General features: G+C 38.9%; 1 protein-coding gene across 15 annotated transcripts in view; it reads right to left on the bottom strand.

The window, feature by feature from the left end:
- Window positions 1–246: 246 nt before the first annotated feature.
- Window positions 247–26,653, bottom strand: part of Lrrc7 (leucine rich repeat containing 7) — a 496,759-nt gene continuing 470,352 nt past the window's right edge. For 14 of the 15 annotated variants that reach the window (XM_087212656.1, XM_087212660.1, XM_087212654.1 and 11 more), the window contains 2 exons: window positions 15,888–15,962; window positions 247–1,325 (listed from right to left, as the gene is read on the bottom strand). In XM_087212656.1, coding sequence (XP_087068782.1) covers window positions 1,218–1,325; window positions 15,888–15,962 — 183 coding nt within the window. In that variant the 3' untranslated portion in view covers window positions 247–1,217. The remainder of the gene's footprint in view (window positions 1,326–15,887; window positions 15,963–26,653) is intronic. The other variant, XM_087212664.1, reaches the window with a different exon arrangement.

Genomic DNA, 26,653 nt, shown 5'->3' with positions numbered 1-26,653 from the left:
TTCATAGAAAAAAATAGTTCCAATGTCAAACTAAATAATTTCTACATTAAGTATGCTTCTCTAGTGAGAATATTAAAAATGTTATATACCTTGACACTTTTGGAGGGGAAATGTTTTATGTATTTCTCGTCACAAAAATTGGCATTGAAATTAATAATACAAATCAACCACAGCTCTGAGACATTATATTTGAAGTTTCATATTTAAATATTGAAGTGTTTAAATCACCCATCATAACTTTCTGGCAAGTCTTCCTTAAGGATAAATTCCTTAAGTTGCAAATTAAATAAAGCAGCACACAAAAAAATTCCACACTGGCAAGTAAAAAATACCAGGGGCTACAGTTTATAATCAACATAAACTTCCAAGAAATAAAACAATACCTTTCCGGCCACCCATCATTCACTGCTTGAGTTTGTGGTGAAAAAGTCGTATCTATGATGACTTTTACTCTATTTCTTAACTTGGCATGTATTATAATTAGCTACAGGCATTGAACAAATTAGTCCTATTTTATTCAGGTCCCAGAGGTAAGTGGATCATTTATGAAATATTTCACTCTGTGTTATGAGAATTTAGCAAATGAATATGGAACCAAATATAAACACTTTATACCATATGTACAGTTACTTTCATAAGGCATTATCATGTAATTTTTATTGAAAAAGATTCAATATAGTAAAGTCTTATTTTAAGATATATTTTCATTCTCAATCCGAGATGTTTAGTTTATGAAAATATTGTTTTTCTCTATATTCTTTTTGTATATATGCCAACATATACCTTGTGCTAGAAATATTTTATGGGAATTACAATTCTTTATACTTGTATTTTCTATATAAAGGCATATACAACTTTGAGGCAGTGTTTCTGATGGAGAGCAGAATTCATAAAGAGCTTGTGTGTGCTTCCGTGCTCTGAAATTATATGAAATCCACTTTGAGAAGAAACTGATTTTGATTAAAAAACGAAAACAGAAACAAAACTGCACCAATGCACAGCCAGAGGCTGACAATTAAAACTTGTACATAAGCACATGAACATTGTATTTATAGAGTTAACATTTTTAAGGATGATCAGTGCTAACATACAGTATTATACATTTGGCACTAATGTTTGCCATTGGTCCAGCAATTGGCAAAATTTGTTTCTATGTATAAATTTCTTTTTGAACATTAGGTCTGGCTAGACATATCTTCACTATTTATAAAAAATATTTAGACAGTAAGCTCACGTTGAATAACTAGGTCTACTGTGTTCTGGAAACTCTTCAGTAGTAATACAGCTTTTTCATGTTCCATATGTACAAAACTGTGTCCATTTGCCTGCAAATACATGAATAAAACAGGTCAAGCAATGCAAAATGTTTGTTATCGCTGCATCACATTCTAATCACAAGACCCAAAGAAGCATCAACCAATATGGTTGTCACTTTCAAAACTGACAATGGAATTTTAACTGTAGAAGTAACTAATTTTACCATATTTAACCCAATTTATTAGTTCAACAGTAGTTATTAAATACCCCATGTGCCTTTGCCTTAATCATAAAGCTGCACTAGTGAGTAACAGGTAGATGTACTTGTGAAATCGCTGTTCATTTTTGCTGTTGCTTTCCGATTTGTTGTGGAGCTGGCTGGCCATTGCCTTTGTGTTATATCAGCATGCCATGAACCCACCTATGTGCCATATTTTAATTATGCTAAATAACCCTGGGCACTTAAGAGTATTGCTAAATCTTATTTTGACTCTACGGAAAGTTCTTGGTTTATTCATTCTTTTATGAAATAAATATTCTTTTACTCCCCTATCTTCCATTGCTAAATGCAAGTATTTTCATTATCTATGCTGGTGGCCTTCAATCTAGTCCTGTACACGTAAGGTGTCCATCCTTCTGGGATGAAGCACACTGATAACCAGCAACAGGACACGCCTCCTGTCTCCTGGTTACCAGCCAGCAAGAGAAGCAAGCGCAATTTATTTTGAACACAATTAACCTAAGGTTACAACTTCAAGAATCCAATGGGTTATTTGATATTTGTGTCATGAAACATGGTTTTCTTTGTAGTAAGTGCTAATGGTTCTTAGCATTTCTCTACATTAAACAACAAATTACTGGAATGACTATTTAAAAAAATATGTAGAGAGGTGGTTTCCGTAAGCCTTCACTCTCATGAAGTCCAAATTAAAAAACAACGTTTTTGAAACTTTGTGTAGGAATAAATCCTGGCAACCCAATGACTGGTAGTTATGTAACTGTTTTCCCTGCAGTCTTAGACTCAACTGATTTCGAAAGGAAGTGTCAGTCGAATTGACTGGCCAAGTACAGGTGATACAGCCAGTTAACTGGTTATCTCTTTCAATCTTCAATGAACTTGCTGCTCATCTTGGGCACAAACTGCCTTTGCTATTTTACTTCATTTTTACATTTTCTTAAAATCTGATCAATACTTTCAATAACAGTTCACTTAAAAGTTAAAATGCTTCACTGCCTTTAACTTTTTCAAATCGCAAACAGCAGTGCATCCTTAGCAATGCTGTGTAGCCTTTATAACTTGGGTGAAAGGCATCTGATTTTTTTTATCATTGATAATATTTTATTATTAGTTCATTAAAGTTGATTGGCTAATGATGTGATAAAGAAGGTTCTAAAATACTGCCTTTTAAAATGTTACACAGCACATCTACCAATAGGGGAAATAATAGGAAACCAAATGTAAACCCTTGGAAATCCATATCATATGAATTACAAGTTTGCTTTGAATTAATGAAACTCAATATATGCATTTCTTAATAACATTTATTAATGATGATGTTTACTGAGGTTGGCATTTGCTGTTTCAGGGCCAGGAGATAGTAGTCGAGTAGAATTTGAAGTGTGTTCCACAGCTGCAATTTCTTGCTTTAATTTACAGTAAAAATTAGACAATAAGATTCCGTTTGATGTTATTTCTGGTTAGATGGTGACTGGGGATAGGGAACACAGCACCTGGTACATTCTTCCTTCTACTGTTTTCCTACTGTGGGCATCAGAAAAATAGAAAACTTGCGTGAAATATAAATATATTCCACTACAGTTTTGAGGGCTATACTAGTTACCTTAATGACCCCCATTTCCTCAAAGTAATACCTTAACTGTGAAATTAAAATTTAACTTTAAATAATGGAGGGTTTTTTTTTGAGATAGGGTCCTACTATGTAGCTCAAGTTAGCTTTGAACCCACCATGTAGTCCTCAAATCCATGAGCCTCCTGCCTCAGTTTCCCAAGTGCTGGGATTACAAGGGCACGCAACTACACTCACCAATAATGGGGTTCTTGAATGTCAAAATTAATAATACCTTTGTGAGTTCTCAGATTCCTGTATTTGTAGTCTCAAATCTATAGTTACTACGACCCCAAAACCCACTGAGAATTTCCAGGGGATTGTTTGAAACAAACACCTTAGAGCTTCTGGGGTGAAGACCCCGTGTGGTTCTCTTTGCCGTGAGTGGTGAGGTGTTCATCGCTAGGCTTGCTATAATATTAATGCTAGAAAAGACAGTGATGCTGGTGTGGAGGGGATGCGTGGTATAAAACTTAGCAAATTAATTATAGTTATTATTTTGGAATGATAGGAGGTGAGATTGAACAATACAGTGAGTTTCAATTTAAAGACAGATTACAGTAGAAGACAAATTGCCACTGATCTCCCTCAACACTCTCCCCCTCATTTCAGACAACTTGTCGCGTCATCCTTGCAACTTTCTAGAAGACCTCTTACGTGGGCGTCTTTGGTTGTGATGTGGCAGCTGCCTCTGTGACCCGCATCGATTCAGAATGTTGTCTTTTCAGGGTCATTTGGACTTTGGGGAAAAGCCAGAAGCCGCACAGTACCATATGTAGTAAATAAGGTGGATGAGGACGCCCCACTGTGTTTTTACACAATGCCTTTCTTCTGGACAGCACTTGGCAGCAGCATTCACTGTATTTTTTTTATCATACCTTATAAAGATACTCCAACCTGCTTCAGAAAATGGCAAGAATGATGGGGTAAGGGTGTCTGACGTGAGAAAGAGAGCATTTTTGAGGAGGGAATAATAGTAATTTGTTTTACTGTAAAAATTTTTTTAAAAAATTTAAACATTCACTGTATCTTTCTTTTGGGGGTGGGTACTGGGGGATCAAACTCAGGACCTTGCATTTTCGAGGCAGGTGCTAGAACCACTGAGCTAAATCCCTGACCCTATTCACTGTATCTTTTGATCATCTCTTGGATTTTATTGGAAGATCTTTAAAGAAAGCTTGTTCTCTTTCAATATGATTTTTCATTTTTTTTTCAATTAAAAGTGTCTGTTGGGTCCCGACAGCCCAAGGCATTGTGGTGGGCAAGGGGGCAAGAACTAAGAGACAGAAGAGGGAGGCTCGCATCAGAGAGGTGACTGACAAGGGGGGAAACAAGCCACGGGCATAACTAAAACTAACACACGAGATGCCCTACAGCCAGCACACGCTCAGCAAGTGCACGTAGCATCTGCTGAGGCGCAGTGCTAGGGTAGCTCAGGGCAAGGCAAAGAAAGGCAAGAGGCAGACTTCAAGGAGGCTGGTTCTCTGCTGTGGGCCACAAGTGTCCTGCCGTTCAGACCCAGCCAAGGACAAGTTCCACACTTGGCCCATTTCCGGTGGCTCCTGCAGCCCTCGGCATGTGAGCAGTGGGATAGTTCATGTTAATTCTGTGACGGTGCAGAGAAAATGTTTTTTGAATGGTCCTGTATGTAGACATTTTGGTAAGAATTTTTAAAAAACATGCAACCCTACTCCCAAACCAAATAAAGCCCTGGAAATTTAGACCATAGTCTTTAACATTACAAGAAATCATAGAAGTAAGCTCATGTGGAGGGGCTTTTTTAGAGGAAAGCATTTAGTTCACATAACCTTTGCTTCAAAAACAAGAGAAGTAACTGGATATGTAAAACATTTAAGAGAGTGAGAGAGGAGAAGAGAGAAGAGGAGGAGAGAGGCAGATCAGAGGGGGTTACACCCGGAGACCAGATTGCTAGCTCCAACCCTGCAACCCCCGAGTGCTCATAAACACACAGTGTGGTCTAGGCCGCTCCTGTTTTCATAAATGAAAGACCCACACCTCAGAGAGACTGAGCCACTTGTCTGTGGTCACACAGCTGGGAATGGGTCAGGGCTGAATCATCTTCTGCCATAATAGTCCTTCTTATATTTCTCTCTCTATAGTACTTCAACAGAGTAATAAGACCAGAGACACTTTGAACTGATGTTTCACAAGCCATGATAAAATGCTCAGTCCTTTCCCTTTCAACACTGTGGCAATTCTGTACTTTACAGTGGGTGCCAAGCCCTGACTCTCTTTCTGATTCCTATCAAGTTAATTTAATTAATTCCAGAAATGCTGGTGGAAATAACATTCAGTCCCAAATTAAAAGCTACAGAAATGCTGAATCTCTCATTCTTGTTGTAGTTTCATTTCTGGCTTAATTGGGTAGTGTGGCTCCCTCTGAACTTTCTTTTTCAAAGGTAGAAAGACCACGTCAGACTATCTGTTAGGGCAATGCAGGAGACTCAAGAGGAAATAGATTAAAAAGAAGGAAACTTTTAGCATGTAGAATCTATAAATTTGGCTCCTCATTAGACCAGGTGTATAAAACAAGTAAGAATCAAATTATAATGTCAGTAATGGAAAATGCAAATCTTAAAAGAAATGGCAAACCTAGACTAGGTGACCATGGAGTGTTTGATATCAGCGACATGCACAAAAGGGTCCTGTATTTGGAAAGGAGAGAGCGGAGTTCAGGAAGCACGTTGGAGCTGAAGCATTAGCAATAGAGATGGAGTGCTGAGGGGTTTATGAGAAAATAAGTTTAAAAGTGAGCCTGTGTCAGAAGGGAAATCCAACTAGGAAAGCAGGATGGAGTTGGAGCTTTGGAAGTGTAGAGCAGAGATGGAAGCCAGGGTTAGCTGTCAAACTGGACTTCTAGGAAAATCTTCCAGAAGTGCAGTAGGAAATGGTGACATGGGACCCCCCACCCCCCTCAGTGCTTCCTGCCAGGGGTGGCTGACAGCTGGCTCTACCTGACGGCCAAACTCAAAGGCAAAGCTTTCCATGGGCACCCGTGTGCCGAGGGGAGGGAACAGGGAAGGCTGGGTTCCTAGGAGACAGATGGGGGGAGACCCGGGAAGGGCCACCTGGAAGAGAGACCCAGGTAGAATGTCCATAAAGTAACAGGAAATCTAGGAGACACAAATATTTGTCTAGTGGCACCAACTAACACGGTTTGTCTGCAGCACAAAAGAAGCAGAGAGAAAAATAGATAGCTGAATTAATTCTGGGTTCAAAGCTTGTTTCTGAAAAAGCAGGCTCCAAGATGTTGAGAACCACACCCCAGGTTCTGACTTGGGCCAAGAGACCTGTTTAGAACTTAGCTGTTGACACAGCTTTTAAGCTGCAGCCGTTAGCTTTTGTGTTTTGTATGAACAAATGAGAATTTGATCACCGAAAACCCCAAAATAGAGCTGACTTCTCAGAAGGAAATAAGCAGATCGGTGAATCACGTCACTGAGTCAAATGAACCTTGGCACTCTATAATTTTAGTCCTCAGCAATGTTTTGGATCATTTCAGAGCATTGGTGAACTTCAAGAGGCCTACTAAAAAGATCCTAGCCAGGAACGGCCTGGTAAGGGGTTCAAAATATCAGAAGAATCTGAAAGAGTTGTTTTAGAAAGTTCATTAAAGATCAAATGAGTTAATTTATGTCAAATTCTTGGTGTAGGGTGGGGCACTCTATAAACAATCAAATGGTAGCTAGTACTATGAATGTGACATATGTTTTTGTGATTTTTAAAGAAATACAATTTTGATTAAGCCATAAGAATAGGAGAAAATATCGGAAAAAGGAACACTTTTTCCTCTGGCCCTCATTTTGGGAATGATGAAAATGAAGATCAGAGAGATCTCATAAAATACCGGAGATCACACAGTTCGTGGCTAGGTGAGAATTTACATCACAGTCAGCAACTCTGCATCTTGGCTCAGCTTGTTTCTTTGGATGCTGTAAGTTTGCAATTTTTATTTTAGGTTCATTAAGTGAATCCACTTTTTAAATAATACATAGGTTTTGCCTGATACAAGGCATTGTGTTAGGCCTGTTGCCCGGGGAGGGAGAGGACAGAAGGGACTGGAAAGAGGATTTGAGAGGAGGAAGAGAATGGCACCCGAGGCTTGCTGATCGCTCTCCTTAGTCCTTAGGTCAGAGGAGACGGAGGGACGGACACTCTGTCTGTTACCGTACAACAGGGCTGCCCTGTTCACATCTTGGATAGCTGAGATGGAGAATCAAGGAATTACGTTACTACATTTGTAGGGTTTTTCCAATTAAGATAAAGACCAGAAGAATCACAATACTTTATCTAGAAGAGTTTTGTGATGTCTTGTGTTTGTGAACAGAAAAGACTGAGGAAATAAAAACTGGTCCTGGGCTGGGCATGATGGTGCGTGCCTGTAATGCACTCGGGAGACTGAGGCAGGAGGAGCACTGTGAGTTCGAGGCTAGCCTGGGCTACATAGTGAATTCAAGCCCAGCCTGAACTACATAGTGAGATCTTGTCTCAAAAAATCAAAAAACAATAAAACAAAACAAAGCAAAACTCTGGTCCTGGGCAGTATCAATTGCAGAGCATAAATTCAATGATGCTTTGAAAATAAATACATATGATGCACTTACGCACATAATATTTTGAATATATGCACAATATAAATGCAAAAGATGACATGAAGAATAAATGCTAAGCTCATGAAAATGTTAAATATTGTTGCATTTGGCTACAAATACATTTTGTATAAACACATTATCAGATTCAAATAAAATGTGTGCAATTTTGAAGAAATTGCAACTCAATGAAAAATGAGAAATAAATGTGTGCCTTATTAAATTCCAATGAAGTTAATAAGGAAACAATCTAAGAAGTGAAAAGATATTCTGAAAAATGTTATGCTTCAAGAATAATTAATGAGCTTTTAGCATTAGCTGATTTGAAAGTATGAAGGAACATTTTATTGTAATCTTTATGTTATTTCCAGAAGATATCTCTCCCTATTTTAGTTCCATTTGACATCTTCTTATGCCACAGAATGTATTTAATTTCCCTTTTTTATGATTTAGACATGAAAAGATTAAGAGTTAATTAAAATGATATTTGCAATTCCAACCAACAGTAAAGCTTAGCAATTCTAGCTCCTCAATTTACTGTAAATCAGTCTTGGTTTCTGGATTCCTTCCCCTTATTCCTGTATTTATCTTTGAATTCCTTCTGGTAAATGTTTTGTTAAATGGATGAATTATGGATGTTTATACCACAGAAACTTTGCAGACGGAGCTGTCGTCCTCATAGGAATTCTGCTGTATTCTTATCCAAAGCTGTAAACTTAAAAACTAGCTTCGGAGAAAACTTGGCCATAGGCTTTGTGTGTTTGTGTAACAGCAAGGACAGTGCAGATCATTTTAGACTCCAAGAGGGAAATCGGATTAGCGACATGGGGATGTGGTTTTTGGTTGATTTAAACTCCCCTTCAAGGGACAGACATTTAAAAGACCCAGGCACATATATTTTATAAATTAGATACATCTCAGTACATTAATATCTTGTACTTTGATGATTACAGCTCTTGAGATGAGGAAAAACTAAAATATACAGCAACCGAACTACAGCGAAACTTCATGGTATCCAGGGCTGACTGCTAGGCTTTATGAGAAACAGCAATACCTGGAATTAATTCAGATTTCAGACTTTTCATCTAATAGAATACTCTCATTAAATACTGGCATAAGTATGCCGCATAATCAATATTATATTGACTGTAGGCTAAGTCATTAAAAAAACTTTCTATAAAAAAATCTGAACCATAGACCTTCATTTCTTAGATCATACGAAAATTTTACATTGCTCTTTGTAAATGTGAGAAAATCTGAAGTCTTAATGCTTTTACTGTCGTGTTATGAAACCTTCCACAGAGTAAAGCATAAATAAGAATTTCTCTTCTTTCCTCAGTGTGCACATGTCAATGCATGCTTGAATGTCTCACAAATTCAGTCTCAAAACAGACATGGCAAGCTAGGATACACTCAAAGAAAGGCTTTGGGAATTATACAAAACTGTTAATAAGTAATAATTCTGAAGAACTTTACTTATTTTTCAGCTCTGATTTTGGAATGCCTATTTTCTTGTAATCAAATGTGTCAAATGAACATCTTCAACAAATCAATTTCCTACTTTGATTTACAGGACAGTTTCCCAACAAGCCACTCTCTATTCCTTTTATGTCTGCCACAAAAAGAACTGGAAAATCAACGTTTCATTTTCAGGGGACTCTTTATAGTCAGGTTGGCTTCTATTTTAGTGGGGAGCTTGCTGTTGAAAGATAGACTGGGGACTGCAGGTACAGCTCGGGGGTAGAGCAGTTGCCTAGACCACATGGAGCCCTGGGTTCTGGCACCAGGACCACAAATGAATGGGTAGATGGAAGAGTGGATGGATGGATGGATGGGTGGATGGATGGGGGACGACTAGCATTCATTTTATTCAGTGTTCCATACTCAACTCTTTCCTGTTTTCCTCCATCATTTTTTTTGGTATGTGTAATTTTTATTATGTCTCTATCTTAGACTAGCTTGTGTGAAAACAGGAACTTAAATATAATCTGTCACTTTGTTTACATCGCTTGGCACAATACTTTTTACATAGAGGGCATTTGATGCATATTTTCCAAATAAGTAAACCAATAAACTTGTAAACTTTGCTCCTGACGACCAGTATCGTACAGCAGAAAGAGCCAAAATAAATTATTTAACATCTGTCAACAACAGTTGCCTGGCAGGGTTGTGTGATTTAAATGATACAAAATAGATGTTTAATTAATTTTATTTTTGTCTCAGCTAAATTAAGGAGGACAGAGCCAGTCTAATGAACTTGACTTGTCCGTATTGGATGTTATGTTTTCTTTAATATTTAAAATATTGTTTTTGATTTGCAAAATTTTTTTTCTTAAACTGTTTTAGTTATCTATGGTAGAACTTTACATAGTATTATGAATGAAGCTGTATGTATAATGATATGGAATAAATGCTTGTACATAAAATTACACACCTTTTTTTAGTTGTGTTCTAATCAAACTATTATTTTAAGAAAGCCTTATCCTCTGAAGTGTTATATCATTGTATATAACAGCTCATCTGAATACTAAGAATTATTTTATTACTGGCCTCCTGATGTCTCTGGTGTTTTTGATTTTGCATCACAGATACATAGAAATATATAACTCATTTAACCTTGTTGGGAAAATCTTTAGTAAAAGTTCCAAATAACATTACCTTTATTTCTTTAAGAGTACACTGCATTTTAACCATGAGATAATTCTCTTTCCTTTTTATGGTTGTTAAGAGAAATTATAAGCATTTCAGAGGAATGAACATGCTCTAACCTTTCACAATGATTCGTGATGAGAATTACAAATGTCACCACGTTCTGGGAGAAAGCCATGCACGTGGTGAGCTGGCTTCTCTGAAAACACCCTGTGAAGTGTGTGCTGCGGAGGGGCTCAGGGATGCTGTCAGTAGGGCGGGTTGGCTGGTTCCACAGGCAGGGAGAAAGAAGCCTGTGAGGCTTCCAAGGTTCTTACTGTGCCGAGCAGTTGTACTGTGGAATCCTGAAATGGGGTCGATTATGAGGTAGCTCTGAATTTATTTGACCCAGGAATTTTTTTTTTAACCTCCCGAAGGTATCTTAAGAGATGCCACTGGGAAACACCGGTCCACACAGAATGACCATTGGCAGTTTTCGGTGCTTTGTGAATGTACTTGCTGATTTTTAGAAGAAGGTTTTCACTCTCTTTCTGCACCATGAGGCAGTCAGCCTTGTCTTTTTGCTTCTAGAAATGTGCTTGGGCCCAAAGGCTTCCCCTTGGTGTCTGCAAAACTAGGCAAAGACTCTATGAACTCAATCTTCTCTTACAGGGAAAAGGCAGGCGATGTAGTGCAAGGACATCGTTCCCTTAGTCGTGGGTTCCTAGATGCAGATTGCTTTTGTCCCCGAGAGCTGAGGCTACAGAACCCATGACTGTGAGCGGCTCACCGCACCTAGGGATCGCCGAGGACCCCGGCCCCCGTCCAGAGGAGCAGGGCCTGCCTCGGCGGGCGAGTGGTGGAACAGACGGCCCGGCCAGTATCTGAGGGCCCCAGGCTGCCATCCACAGCCTTTCCCTCAGACTCCCAGGAGGGGAGGCTACACTCACTTCCCTCGTCTGACCCCCGCATATGTGACCCCGTCCCCTGGCATCCATCTCCTTCTCTCCCCTGCACCCCAGAGATATCTGGGCTCTCCCGCCCAGCGCTCTCTCTCCCAGCAGCGAGGCCACTGGAGGAGGGGCTGCCATCTTTTTTTTTTTTTATTGTGAGGAGCCAATCTTTCTGCATCCCAAGAAATACCTTCTTATATTAATTACTTCATTTAAAAAATTTTGCTACACACCTATTAGTCATATCACAAAATCAAATACCCAGTTTTCTAAAGATCTGCATCCATTCAGAGCCACGAGCTCCTTTGGGTGCACTCAATTTTCTCTTGTCTTATGATGGGGCTGCTCTGACATCCTCTCAGAAGACACAAATCAGGAGGCAGAGTGCTTATGGAGCAGAGCAGGGACATAATAGGCCCAGTGGGAATCAAACTTCATGATTTTGGCCAAGATAGGGTTCTACGAGCCCAAAAATTTATCAACAACTACTGAGAAAAAAAAGAACTAACCAACCAATCAACCAACCAAAAATCCAAGGAACTATGCTAACAAAAAACTATATTAAAAAAGCATAAGGATTATAACTCTGCTAATAGTCCTACTCGTTGATAGACTTATTTTCTGACCATGGTTTCTCTTTTTCTTTTTCTTTTCTTTTTTTGAGACAGGCTCTCAGTATGTTCACTCTGCAGCACAGGATGGCCTTGAACTCATGGTGATTTTCCTGCCTCAGCCTCCCAAGGGCTGGTATTACAGGTGTGCCCTACCATGCCTGAGTGACAGTGGTTTTTTAAACTACTTGTGTCAGTTACAGGGCTAAGTTTTTTAAGACTGGGGGAAAAAATAGATACTTGGTTTGTTTGAATTATTACCACATTGACTATTAGATATCTTGGAAATGCAGTCACAGGTCGGGAATATATTTTGGATTACTAATTCTAAAACCCTTACAATGATGCTAAAGTGGAAGAGACTATAAAATTACCTTCAGCTGGGTACCATACTTACATGTCTTGTGTTGGAATCATCTGTTTTGGTAACTAGTAAAATACAGATATCATTAACTAATTCTCTATAAATTTTTTAATTTCTCTTTTCCTGCCAAAGTTCAGCTTGTGCTGGGGAAGGGTTAGGTAAATCCTAGGGGTAGGAGCAAGTACCCTGATAGAACAGAAGACAATACACTTACAAGTGAGCTTTAGGGTATGACTGCAAATCGTATTGTTCGCTATCAGGTAGAATTTATTCCTTTTTTCAATCTGGCCATCTTGTCAACAGAATAACTATAACTAATATATTTTATATAATAACGTAATTTGAATTGTAAGGAGTATAATGAATTAGATTGCATTTTTAAGCTGGAAATAACATTAGAAAGAAGAAACTACAATGTTAAGATAACAAAATTGCCATTTGGATAGTGGGTTCATATTGGCAAATTTACATAGTTCTAACCAAGAATATCTTTTAAAGATCTATGTGCTCCTTCTCTCATTCTTACATAACTCAGCTTTACAGAAGGTGAGGCAGAGAGGGCTCAGTTCTCCTACACAGGGCTCTTTCCACGTGCCCCAGCGTCTTCAGGCAAAAAAGCAGCCAAGCCGCTTGGGTACGCTCACGAATTCTAGTGTCTGTGCTAGGGAAATAAATGACGTGGCTGCTTGAATCACCTCCATCTGTTCATGCACACATCTTCATGTAATTCAGATAACATGGCAACAGCACCACAGCTCAGTAAGAATGGCGAAAAGTCAGAAAAAAGCCTTGATTGAATATATTTTGGGTTGGAGGAATTGGGAAAAGGATCTCTTTTGCTATTTCATGTCTCTTTGCTGCTAGGTTACATCAAGCCCAGTAACAGGCATCACTGGGCAGCATTTATTGTCGCTTTTGTTCCTTTTCTCCTGTCTTTCTAGGTGTTCACTGCCATGAAGCTTTGTAAAGAAAGGTTCTCAAGTGAGAACACATCATACAGGTCTTAGTGGTGTTAGAAAACTCGATGTTGCTAACCTGTTTTCTTCAGCATTCCTGAGACCAAGAGTCAACAGTATTATAAAGAGTCCAAAATACAGCTCGCTCCCTTAGTTGTGACACAGGCAACAGTTTCTGTTCAGAATGAATGTGCCATTCTTACTTCTTCCGGACCGTATAATTGGCCACTTCTGCTTTTCAACTACCATGAGTGAAGCTGTGAATACAGCAATTTATTTAAGCTCTATGTATTTTTGTTTTTACTGAAAATAGACTTTGATTTTATTGCACTAGATACAAATGAGTTCTGCAGCAAACATAAAATGGCATCTCCTCTGTTGTCTTTTGTGGGGAGAAGAGAGATCTAGGTGTAGCTCTTTTGAGTTATCCATGGCTTTTAACTAATTGAGCTTATAATTCCTTCCTATTTATCACATTAGGAATCTACTCCTCTGTACATTTTCCTACTGCCATAAACCTCTGAGGTGGGAAACACCAAACCTCTTGTCCGCATACACAACCCTTGTAGAATTTCAAAGTCAGGAAAGAGTATGAGAATACCCTGCAAATAGATATTTACTTATTTTTCCACCTGCAGGATATATAATTTTGTTATGATGCATCTGTATAAATTTCTTTTCTGAATCTAAGCAGAAGAGAAAAATCTTTCTTTCGCTACTTCAGTCATGGCTGAAGGCCTCGCTCCGTCCTTGCCCGGAGATAGAGGTTTCTGGTTCTGCACTCAGCCTGGCATTCAGCTAGGACAGGGGTCTGAGATTAACTGGCTACAATTCCCCTCCCAGATTTTAAGATTCAAACTAATTTCTTTGAAATTCAGTTGGGGGTGGGGGAAGAAGAGAAAGAAACTCTAGCCATTTCCTTTGCTAATAAGCAGCATTTCCAAGTGTTAGGGGGTTATATTGTTGGTTTACTCTTGACTCCCTTTACAACACATAAAATTATCAAACAGTTGAAATTTTGAGCTGGGAAGGAACTCAGATACAAACTACAGTTCATTTTACACACAACAAACCTGAGGCCCATAGATCTGGTGTAAAATGTTTTAAGATCACACAACTAGGTAGGCTATCAAAATCCACAGAACTTCTGTAATATAGTAGCAAAGAAAAATGCTGGAGTATTTTGCATGTCTTTTTTGTTGCAATGTTCTAGCTCAAAAGACTACCTCGCTGTCTTTGTGTTCTGCCTTGGAGGATTTGGGCTGGTGGTATTTCATGGTGACACTGTCGCAGCTCGGGGGAGCCCCTTGTCTTTTCTGAGCACTATCAGTTTTGAAAAGGTGAGTAGCCTGTCATGAGTTTGCTAGCTAGTTTAAAACGTTTCCCAGAAAAAAAAATGTTAAAGCAATCTTGCTATATAGGTATATTGGGCTCTTAAGGAGCTCTACTTTTCTAGAACTTTCCAAGGAAGTTCAGTAACTAGTTGGCAGAGGATCTCCTCAGAGCTGAGTGGAGAGGTTCTATGTGTTATTCTTGTTTTTTATAACTGACCTGATGAAGATTTTCCCCTATATGTCCCGCATTCTCAGCTATCTAAATTCTACATCTCCAGTATATTGTTTCATAATTGCTACAAGTAACTAAAAATATCAGCAATTTCCATCTATTTATGTAGTGGGAAATTTCTGAGGTCAAAGTAGTGGATCTTAAATACACTGACAATATTTAAAAATCTTTCCCTTAACTGTAGGAAATGATAAGCTGCCCGTGACATGGGAAATTAATTCAGAGAGAAGGAAACAGAAAGCAAAACGGACAAGGTTAGCCAGGCATTTAACTGTTTCCTGGAGTGGCCCTTTCTGATACGCAGAGGCTTAAATTAACACACGCTTGACAAATCAAAGCTGGACCCACCCTTCTCCTTCATCTGACATCACATAGATACCCTATCTAGGCACGCACTTACTCTTACTTTTATTTAATAACTATGCATAAGTTCATGTGTGTGTCTATACTTTGTTTTTATATTGCTTTATGGTTGGATTGAGAATGTCCCCTCACGTGCTCGTAGACAAGGCTTTTGGAAGGTGGCTGAGCCATGGGGAGATACAGGTGACTTGCTGTTAGGAGGTGGGGTCTGGTAGGAAGAGGTGGGTCACTGGGGGTGTGGCCTGGAAGGGTGTATCACCTTCCCTGGGCCTCCCTTCTCTCTCTGCTTCCTGACCACCGTGATGTGAGGAGCTTTCTTCCTCCAGGCCCTTCCACCATGGCTTCCTGCCCCAGAGTCAGCCAACCATGGACTGTAACTGTGAGTAAAACAATAAACCTCTCCTCCTGTAATTGGTGAGTGTAAGACACAATTGTGCGTCTCAGTGACAAGAAAGTGACTAAGACAATGCCCAAGTAATCCATTCCACTCAACAAAAATGTACAGAACACTATCATGCGCCAGGTACTGTGTGTGTCAGGTGCTAGGGACACTGGATTCTGTCAGACTGAATTGGTTCTGACTTGTCTCTCAACTCGGAAACAATAAAGGCAAATAGGAAATGTGACAAGGAATGATCTCCAATCATTTAACTCAAACCATTTAGCTTCATAACATGGAGGCAAATTCATCTCAGACGCAGAGTTTGCATGCATCACTGTTATCTGTCTTACCTGGAGAATCTTATCACCGGGCTGTAGTAGGTTGGATGCTGGCCCATCAGGCTGGACCCTAGTAACAAAGATACCCTATAAGTCAGAAGTAACAGAGGTTAGGATCCCATTACCAACAATGAGGGCTACTTCAACACATTTCAGTTCACACAGAACACAGTGAAAACTGGTTTTAAAAAGTTTAAACATGTCGGCTTTAAAATCACTGTAGTATTTTAAGTAAGACAACTCTCTTCAAGGCAAGTTTAAGGAAACCAACATACTTGCTTGTACAAAAAGCTCATCTTTAAAAGTGAAACTTTGATATATAAATCGACTTCATGGCATTCGTAAAAATTCCTTTCTTCCTTCCCTTTCCTTCCTCCTTTTTTCTTTTTTTTTACAGAACTGGGGATTAAACCCATAGCCTTTGCCCTGAGCTACATCCCCAGTCCTTTTTAAAATTTTGAGCTAAGGTCTTGCTAAGTTGCCCAAGCTGAGCTCAAATGTGCAACCTCCTACCTCAGCCTCACAGAGTGCTGAGATTATAGGCATGCACCACTACATCCAGTTTAAACTATTTCTTTTTTCTTTCTTGGTACCGGGGATTGAACTCAGGACCTTGAGCTTGCCAGGCAGGCGCAGTGCCACTGAGCTAAATCCCCGGCCCTAAACTATTTCTTTTAAAAATCATTTGAAATATGATTGCAAACCATCTTTTGTATACATTCTGAATTTGTCTTAAGTTATTCTACATTGAAAATGTTAACAATTTGATAGATTAAAAAAAGTCGATGTTTACTTCAAAAGCCTTACTAATATTATATACTCATATTGGCTCATTTTAATGAGTTAGTTATTGTGAATTTTATCATAAAATGTACATGAACAAATTAAACATGAGAAAAATCCATTATGCATTTTATTTTATTGACAAGATCTTGCTAAATCACTAGATTGCCCAGGCTGAGCTTGAACTTGTGGACTCCAGCTGCATTATCCCCACGTGTCGAGTTTCTAGACATGTGCCACTGTGCCCAGCTCAACGTACATTTCAAATACATTTTATGTTTACATACTTATAAATCCCTAAATTGATTTAGTTCATAAAAAGTCAACTTGATTTTATTTATCTTATATACAAAGGAGACATTTATTGAACGTCTACCATGGGCTGGGCCTTGATTGCTAGCAACAGAGAAATGAAAAACAGTTTCTGACTTCAGTGAGCTCACGATCTCATGGAATAGAAGTGAAGAAAAAAAACCCCAATTACAAAACAGCACGGCCCTGTTATGAGAGGTAAAACGGATGGGAGGAAATGTGGTACCCAGGTTACATTGGGTGCCAGGGCTTCTGAGAGGAGGAGCTATCTGACAGCTAAAGCCCAAGGTATGAGCCAGAGGCATCCGCACATTTAAGGAGAAGAAAGAGCACAGAGAGGGGTAACAGCACCTGCAAGAGCAGTACCTGCCACCCTTGGGAAATTGTTGCAGTTGTGCTATGAAGGGGGCGATGGAAGGATGGGTGTGGAAGGGCTGGGAGCATGGCTGAAGATCTGGCCAAAAGGCCAGTCAAGATCAGACCAAGATGGGCCTCTTCTGCCCTTCTTCTCAGCGTGAGGAGCTATGAAGGATGTGAGGCATGATCGCGACAAGATTTTACTTGACATCCACAGGATGAGCTGATGAATGAATAAATAAAATAGGGTCCATTCATGTGGTGGAATATTACTTTGCAATAAAATGAATGAAGTACTGATCCACGCCATGACAGATGAACCTTGAAAACACCAGTAGTGAAGGAAGCCCATCGTCACAAAAGGTCACATATGGTAGAATTCCATTTATGTGGAAAGTCAACAATAGGCAAATGTAAAGAAAAAGATTAGTGTTCTCCAGGATTGGGGGAAACTCTATACACAGTGACATCACCTCCCCCCCATTTCTTTTCTCAGCCTTTCTTTTTCCTTCTTGCAATTCTGGGTATCAAATCCAGGGTCTCACCCAGGCTAGACAGGTGCTCTGCCACTGACCTGAACCCCCATCCTGGAGCTGTACCCCCATCCCAGAGTTGTACCCCATCCCGGAGTTGTACCCCATCCCGGAGCTGTACCCTATCCCAGAGCTATACCGTATCCCAGAGCTGTACCCCTATCCTGGAGCCATACCCCTATCTTGGACCTGTATCCCTATCTTGGAGCTGTGCCCCATCACAGAGCTGTACCCTACCCTAGAGCTACCCCTATCCTGGAGCTGTACCCCATCTCAGAACTGTAACCCATCCTGTAGAGGTACCCTTATCCCAGCATTTCTTTTTGAAGGTACTTAATTATATACTTTAAACGTGTAAACTTTATGATATGTGAATTATATCTCAATTTTGCTCTTACTAATTTTTTAATTCCTGGGAATTATTAACAAAAATACAAGATAATATTTAAATGTCCTTGCCTTTTCTTTAGAAAATCATGTCATTTGCTCATCTATGAACTTAATGACACTCACATAGACCCAAACTGTGCATGTCTGTATAAATGGTTTAACAAACTCAAATTAAACTACTCTACTCATGTCTTAATTTAATATTTCAGATCTTTTTGAAACTGATTTAAAGCTTTTGAATGATCTCATTCTTTCTGATTTTAATATTTTCCTTCCTATTCAAAGATGAAATGACAGAAAAGCATCAGAATCTCAAGAAAATTTCATAACTTAACTTAGTAATTAGGTTTCTAGAACTTATCTTAAGGAGATAACTGAAAAATGCAATCTACATGCACTAATACGTTCATCATTTTATTATTTGTAATAACAAAAATACAAACTTCAGCTAAAGTCTAGTAACAGCACATTGAAGAAATTCTGGTAAATTCATACAATAGAATAATATTTGGTCATCAAAAATGAAGTCCTAGATGGCTGATACAGAAATAATGAATAGTTAGCAAATGAAGAATTTATACACATTGTGAGGTATGATACTATTTTTGTTGAAATCTGTTTATATGTATATTTGTGTGGAAGAATGTTGCCTAAATATTAACAGTGGCTATCCTGGGTAACTGGAACATCAATTCCTTCTTCTTCTTTCCCCATATCTCTGTTTTCTTGTTTTTCAACAGTGATTATGCGATGCTTACGGTATTAAGAAAAGCGTAACAACTCTGCTAAATTTTAGGTTAATGGTAGCACCATTAAGAGTGATGTTTAAATACCTTTGGCTGGGCTGGGGACTTAGCTCAGTGGTTTCGCCTCCTGCCTTGCAAGTGCAAGGTCCTGAGTTTGATCCCTGGTACCAAAAAAAGAAAAGAGTGCAAAGCACTCCTAACTAAATACCTTTGGCCAATTTAGTTGAAAAATGGCCAATTCCCAAGAAAAAAGAAAGCTAGTTATTTGAAAAAGGACAGTTGAATTAAGGCACCGCAATTAATCCACTCACCCACTGAATGACACTGGTGCGACAGTAATATGAACCCCACAGGCCTTCCCAGACTGGGGACACAGCTGTCCAACTCCATCAACCCACATGATCAGTACACGATCAGGTCCCCTGCTCACCCCTCTCTTTCTTACTGGGGTCTCTGCACAATAAGCAGGATGACATTATTGCCCCACGTCAGCCCCTGCATCTCTGGTTGCTGAGAGTGAAGTGGTTTTCACTCTTTCTTCATCCCAGCAGTCAGAGCCTGCACTACGCAGTCAGTTCTGATCGCCTCTCTTCAGCTCATGGTGCAGGAACAGTTTAGTAAGGTTTGTAGGAATCCAGAGCACAGGAGCGGAATTATGCCACTGCATCTGCACTGCTGGGAGGAGTCCGTGACACTCTGCAGCCCAACTTTGGAAAGAATACAAACACAGTGTCAAGTGGCAGGTTTAATTTCATCCATCGCGTGGCTCTTCGGGATTCAAATACTGTTTTAGAGACTTGCTTTCAAGCTTATTATGGAGGTCTGAGTCTTCCAAAGCATTTTTTTTTTCTAAAGCTTTATTATTTCTTTTTAATCAAAAGATTTCATCAACTAAGAAACTTCTACTGCCCATTAGTCTACTTCCTAGACTGTCTGTATCCTATCAGCCAGTGTATTGCCAGGTCAGTGGACCAGGCAGCAATGAGGAGGACTTTGTTTGATAATGATGTGTGGTGTTCATTGTTTGTGGAGGTGGAATGTTTCCCAAAAGACTTCTACAAAGGCCAGTGCCCAAATGTCACATTGTATTTAGGTCTAGAAACACTGCCACTGCAAAGAAACCAACTACATCTCAGCCCATTGTGTGGTCTCCGTTATGATGAAGAGTGATGAGAAATGTAAAAACTTCGACACTGCCTTGGTGTCACCTTTTCAACAGCTCATTTTATTCCGAGACTTCAAAGGACACTTTGGTGTTGATGACAGGATCTGGCAGGGAATCAGAATACACTCTTTGTACTCTGAATATTAGAAAATTAACTTCCTACTTATGGTGATGGTTCTCTCTTAAATTTTTTCAAACCGGAGTCTGTCTTGTATGCTTCAAAGATCCAAATGGTGGCATCTTATCAATCATATAACTCTGCTAGCAAGATCCAAGACATTAAGTTTCTTATATTATTTAGTAGAGTGCTAAATATGGGACACATTCTCATGTAATAATTCAGACCTATGGAAACAACCTATTATCTAAGGTTATACAGCAAATCATCTTGTGGGAGAAGGGGAAAAAACTCATGAACTCTCTTTTCCACAAGGCAAGAGTATAACAGTTCTACTGCTGCTGTAACAAACTATCACACAGAGTGGCTTCAAACATCACAGAGTTATTATCTCACAGTTCTGTTGGCTAGAATTCCAACACGGGTCTTACTGGGCTAAAACAGATGTTGGCATGGCTGCATTTTTAAACAAAATTTCCTCAGAACAGTCCATTTCCCACTGCCTTTTCTATTGCTATTTCTTCTTTTGCTATTTCTTGGCTCACGGTCCCTCTGTCTTCCAGAATGGCAGCGGCGCTGCTCTCTGACACTTTTCGGTTGTGACATCTCCCTGTGACTACAGTTAGGAATGTCTCAGCTTCTCAGGACCCATCTGTTAGTGATTACCCTGGGCCCATCTGAATAATCCAGGATAACCTCCTCACCTAAGGTTCTTAACTCCATGACATCTGCAAAGTCCCCTTCGCTATAGAATGTAATATCCACAGGTTCTGGAAGTTTGGATTTGGTTGTGTTTGGGGACCCACTGTTTTCTGTCTACCGTACTGAGGAAGTGGTGGTTAAGAACATTGCTCTGGAGTTAGCCTGTCTGTATTTACCATTTACAAATTGGTGGTTTTGTGCAAGTTAACTTCTGTATATGTAATTCTTCTCCACTAGTAAAATGGATATATCATTGGTACCTAATAACATAGTTGTAAGTGAATAAATACATGCTGAATAAAATACTTAGAACAGTAAAGGACATTCAATACAAGGTCAATAAATGTTCCTTTAATCATTAGAAGTCTGATAGTCAAGCTGTAATCCAAGGTCTCTTATCCTGAAAAGCCTACATTGAGAGACTGTGAGTCTCCAACTGAACCAGATTTATGGGTAGACAATTCTGCTTTCTTCTCAGTATGGAGGATGTGGAAAGGGCTGGCCTTTGCCACCATTTCCTTAAACTCCCACATGAAGGGATTAGTATCTCTTATTTTGGAAGGGGACAGAAAGAGGACTGGAAAGGGCTGTATGCCTCATCTGTGGTTTCCTCGGGGTGGCTCTCAATGACAAAGGCTCTGATTGCTGTTCTCTCAGTACAGACACGGATTCCATTGGTAGGATTTCCAGTAGTTCTTAATACTTTTTGGGCTCCTGCCTTTGGTAGCTCTAAGTGAGAAGCATCAGCTCTTTAAAGTAATGGCTGCTAGAATCTACTCTAGTTAGCAGTTTGTGGCCTCTGTGAGAAGATTTTTCTAATGTCTCTCCTCTTTCAGTAGTTCTCGGCTTCCTTAGTGCCTTAAGCGCCATGGCTTCCCTCACTACCGAGTCTACAGGCTGTCTCACAGCAGAGCAACAGGGTAGGTGCTGTAACGTCCTTTCAAAAGAATGTGAGTCTCTGCTTCCCTCAGACACCAACACGTGGATGTGTGTGGCACTGACCCCATGGGGTCATGATTGCAGAAGAACCCCAAGGCTTTGGATCAAGAGGAACCTAGAGACAGCTGGCTAGGAGGTCCATGTAACCTCGACCCATACCACTTCATGTTTTTGCCCCCTTTTTAGACCAGTCTTTATGCAAGCCATACAAGTCATTACGGGCTTATAAACAACATTTGCTTTTCACAAGTCATTTTGGAAAAGGGTCAAGTTCAGGAGACTTCTCATAGTGTTAAGGTCTAATCTTGTCTTATTGGTTACCTCACCTCCACACCTCTGGACACAAATCCAAGACTCAGAAAGTTACTCTATAAGGCCAGTGCTTAAACATTCTAACTTTGGAGGGAAAAAGAACTTTGTGTGGTTTTTTAATGATGAAGGTGAATGACTGTGACAGTCTTAGCTATCGTTAAGTGTAGACACGAGGATAGCTCTTGTCTCAAGGGACCTGCAACTTCAATTTGTGAAATATGCTTTCTTTAAAAGTCTGAGAAGCCTTAGCTCTAGCTGATGCTAAGAAACTGGTTTCTAGGAAGCCTGTATCTCAAGTTAAAATTCTATGCTGTTACAATTTAGAAAAAATTAAATATTTTAGAAGACAGCATTTCATGCTTATATGATTATGAAAGTTCTAAAAAGGTTTCTAGAGGAAAAACTGACCCACAAAAACAGCAACTAGAGCCACCGAATCAGTAGCTCTTAGAGGTTACTTTTATTTTTTTAATAAAATAACTTTATTATCAGACACACACACATACAGAAATTAAAACCATTCAAAGAAGAACAATGCAAGGGAAAAAACTACAATAATATTTAAATACAGTAGAACTCAACCAAAACAAAACTAGGGGTTACTTTTTTTCCAAAAAAATGTGGCAAGTATTAATTTCTTGCATTCTGGGCAACATTATAGCTATGATGTGTCTTGGAGAAGCAACATTAACCACACATAATACTCTGTATTTACCTAGTCTAACTATCAGAAAAGCTGACACATTAAAAAAGCTACTATCAGTAGTGTTTCTCTCCATGGATCAAAAACATGATGATTAAATATTTTAATGTTAATAGCTATGCATCAAATTTTAGCCTTTGAACAATTTGCTACTTTAGCAACAAGAATTCTTTTTTTTTTTTTTTTTTTTTTTTGGTACCAGGGATCGAACTCGGGACCTTGAGCTTTTGAGGTAGGCAGTGGAACCACTGAGCTAAATCCCCAGCCCAACTGAGGAATTCTTATGCAACAAGAGAAGAGATGAATTCCATGGTATTAGAAACTAAGGGAGGGGGAAGTCAGGGAAGAAGCCAGAGGAGAGAGGAAGGGGAAGAGAGAGGAGGAGCAGCTGAAAATGATGCTTCAGTGTATACCTGAACTTCAGCCCACAACAGTGAAATGTAAAATCTGCTAAGAGATGAACAACAAAGACAATTGTTTTGGAAACCTAGGAAATTTGAGATGAATCCAAATTAATATTCTACAGCTGACCAACGTCCTCTAAATATTTTACAAAAATCTTATGAATAGACATTTAAAGGAATTTCAAATTTGAACCATTTTTCATAAAATAAAGATTAAAATCTAAATCATTTGTTTGCATTTGTTATAAAATAATTAACAAGGCATTGGAGCAACCAAGAAATGAGTGAACCCCAAAGACAGTGAGTATGAGATTACAAAGACCTCACCTCAGCATTAACATAATGGAATATAATATCCTAGCAGAAAAGAACACACTGTAGTCTGAGGAGTTGTGGTGTCATTTTTTTGGGTCACTCTAAAAGTTATGTATATGGAGAGAGAGAGAGGAAAGGAGGGAGAGAGAGAGAGTGAGATCGAAATACTGGGATGTAAAATTCTGGGATGTTAAAAGCAACCAAAAAAATAAGTAAGTTAGGATGACACGTTAAATACTAGACTCTTCTTCATACTTTAGTGCAGATCATTATGGCCTGCTTTTTTAGGGAATATAACAGCAAAAAATTTGATTTATTTTATAATTACATTTTGAATTTTATTGATTGCTCCAGTATTACCATTATTTTATTTAGCAATTAAATATCTAACCACCTCAGGGATGTTTATCTAAAATGATAGAAAGTACATGCTGTTTATTTCTTGCTGAACTTTTTGAGCTTAAAAATAATTTTCCTGTGTAAATAAGGATTAAAACAATTAAAATGAATAATTGATAATTTGAAATAGGAAGAAAAGGTCCAAAGGGGTAGGGATGGCAGAAGGGGAAAGGGAAGAAGGGAAAGGAAAAATTATGAGAAAAGAAAAAAAAAAATGGAAACAAAGTCTATGTAAATAGGGAAGGGTGGAGAGGTGAAGGGCACACAGGTAATGGGGAAAAAATGAGAACCAAGATCCATCATGCACAGGTACAAGCACCCAATGATAAATATAAACGTATTGTGTACCTAAAATTTAACAATAAAAGAATTTAAACAAAAAAAATTCTTTCCTTTATTAATTGTCACATTTTCTTTTAAAAGCCAGTGATGATAGTCATTCACTTACTGTCTTTCTGGTCTTGCTGGAAGAAAAACAAGACATTTTGTATTTATTTTATCTTATGAGTCCTTTACAGCCTGTGTTTAATATGGTGGTATTTGGCTTGCTGAGCGGCAGAGTTTACTGATTCTCTCAGCCTCAAAAGGAGCATAACAGAAGAAACGACTAAAAATGGGAGTAGCTAACATAGGTACCTGGATTCTCCTTCCTAGCTACTCCAAAGATGGCATCGGTACTCTGAGTTCATTTTCTTCCTATTTCCCAATATCTATTATAAGTTTTGATCCTTATTTACACTTTCGGTTTCTCACACCAGAGAAACAATGTGATATTTAAACACGTGTGTCTGATTTATTTTACTTAAGAGTGTGGCCTCAAAGTGCATCATCCATTTACCTAGAAATGCCTCAGGTTTATCCTTCTTTATGGCAGAGTAATACTAAAGGTAATACTAAAGGAGGATAATTTCATCAGGAGTAGTGACAGTACCCAGACTGGCTGGTTGCTTGGTTTTCTGTGTTCCTTTCACCACTCTGGCTTTATGGAAACATTCAGGGAATTGAAGCTACCATTTCTTGCACATATAATTCATAAAAAACCACTATGGGTCTTTTTTTTTTTGAGACAGGGACTCGCTATTCAGTTTAGACTGGCTTCAAACTCACAGAGATTCTCCTGTCTCAGGCTCCTGAGTGCTGGGATTACAGCATGCATCACCACACTCGGCTGGGTCTTTCTTGTAGCAAAGGAAGAAACAGTTTCCCAAGACTAGGCACTCTACTAAATTAGTCATTCTGAGACCAGGCAGAAACACTGACCAGTAGGGACCAAGGGAACATATAATGTTTCCTCTCTTCCTGTCTACAGAGAGACAGTGTATGTAAATAAGCAGGCAGACAGACAAAAATGAAGACATGATTTTTCTTTAATCACTTAAATATTTAGTTCAACACTACAAAGGCTGCTTATTTTTTATTAAAGAGTATTCTTGGGGGTTAAATGAGAGCCCCTTATTATGGGGATGTGATTTTTGCACGGTGATGGGTTTTAATCAGTAAGGCTTCAAATACAGGAGGAGTTTTATACTCTAGGAAAACAGAATTAGCTATTAAGACCATGTATAACTACACTAAGTAGACTATAAAGATAATAGGCAATTAAATACATGTTTATATGTAATGTGGTACCTTATCTTGTAATTTATTATTACTGTTTAACTCTGGATTTATTTTTAAATTTTATATACATATATGAAATTCATACGTATAATTTATAAAAATTATATATATATAATTTAAAAATAACTCAGTCTAAGTTTTGATACACTGGCCTAACTTTCCAGCACAGTTCAGGACCCCTGGTTAACTCGGAGTACTCTTTCCCAGAAATCTGTTCTCATGTATTTGTGTCTCTCCTCCACCTCATTCAGTGGATCTCAGGAGGGTTTGAGTTTGAATTTACAGGACATAGAGAAAACTCTTTACAACTGTCATGTCTTCTTCATCCACCCAAGAAGAAAAATGACACAAGAAAGGTGATGTGCAGTTACCTGGATTTCCTTTTTACTTCTCACAGATCCCTCTGACCTTTACAATTATCTGTTGTTTTCTGAGTTTTTTCCCTTTCTCTCTTAGAAGGTTAAGTCCAACTGCCCCATTCCTTCTAATCAATATTAGCTCTGCAACCTGCTCTTGAGAACACAGATTTGGTTCAATTAGGGATCACTTACTTTTAGAGGGATCAGCGCTCTGTTTGTTAAATACAGCAGTTTTTAAAAAGCATTTAATAAGAAAAATTACAAGGGTGTAAAGGCATAATTCAATGAGTCTCACTGCAAAAACAAGAAACTCTGACATAGCGTTTCAGAGTCCATATTCAGGTGTCGGGTGTTGGAAACACTTCGCAGTTAAGATGCCAGGGTGAAGGCTCTGGGACTCTAGAATGTAATTCTCATGATGGGAACTTATCAGAATCTCTGGCACTAAGTCTTTTTAGTTTGAAAGATGAAAGGAACCCATTTTCAGAATGCTGTAATGGACACACTTGGCGATCTGCTCAGGTTCCTGGGTCAAACTACTGACCTAAGCCACGGGTGCTGGGCACAGCATGCAAGGCACAGGAAACACCCTCCACCCGGAGCCTCCTGGCTGGGAACCTC

The sequence above is a fragment of the Heterocephalus glaber genome, unplaced genomic scaffold, assembly GCF_053883595.1.
Source record: "Heterocephalus glaber isolate CG9 unplaced genomic scaffold, H.glaber_assembly_v1.0 deba00001442, whole genome shotgun sequence".
NCBI classification, from domain to species: domain Eukaryota; kingdom Metazoa; phylum Chordata; class Mammalia; order Rodentia; family Bathyergidae; genus Heterocephalus; species Heterocephalus glaber.
Note: the sequence above shows the minus strand (reverse complement) of the source record. Positions and strands in the feature narration are given on the sequence as shown.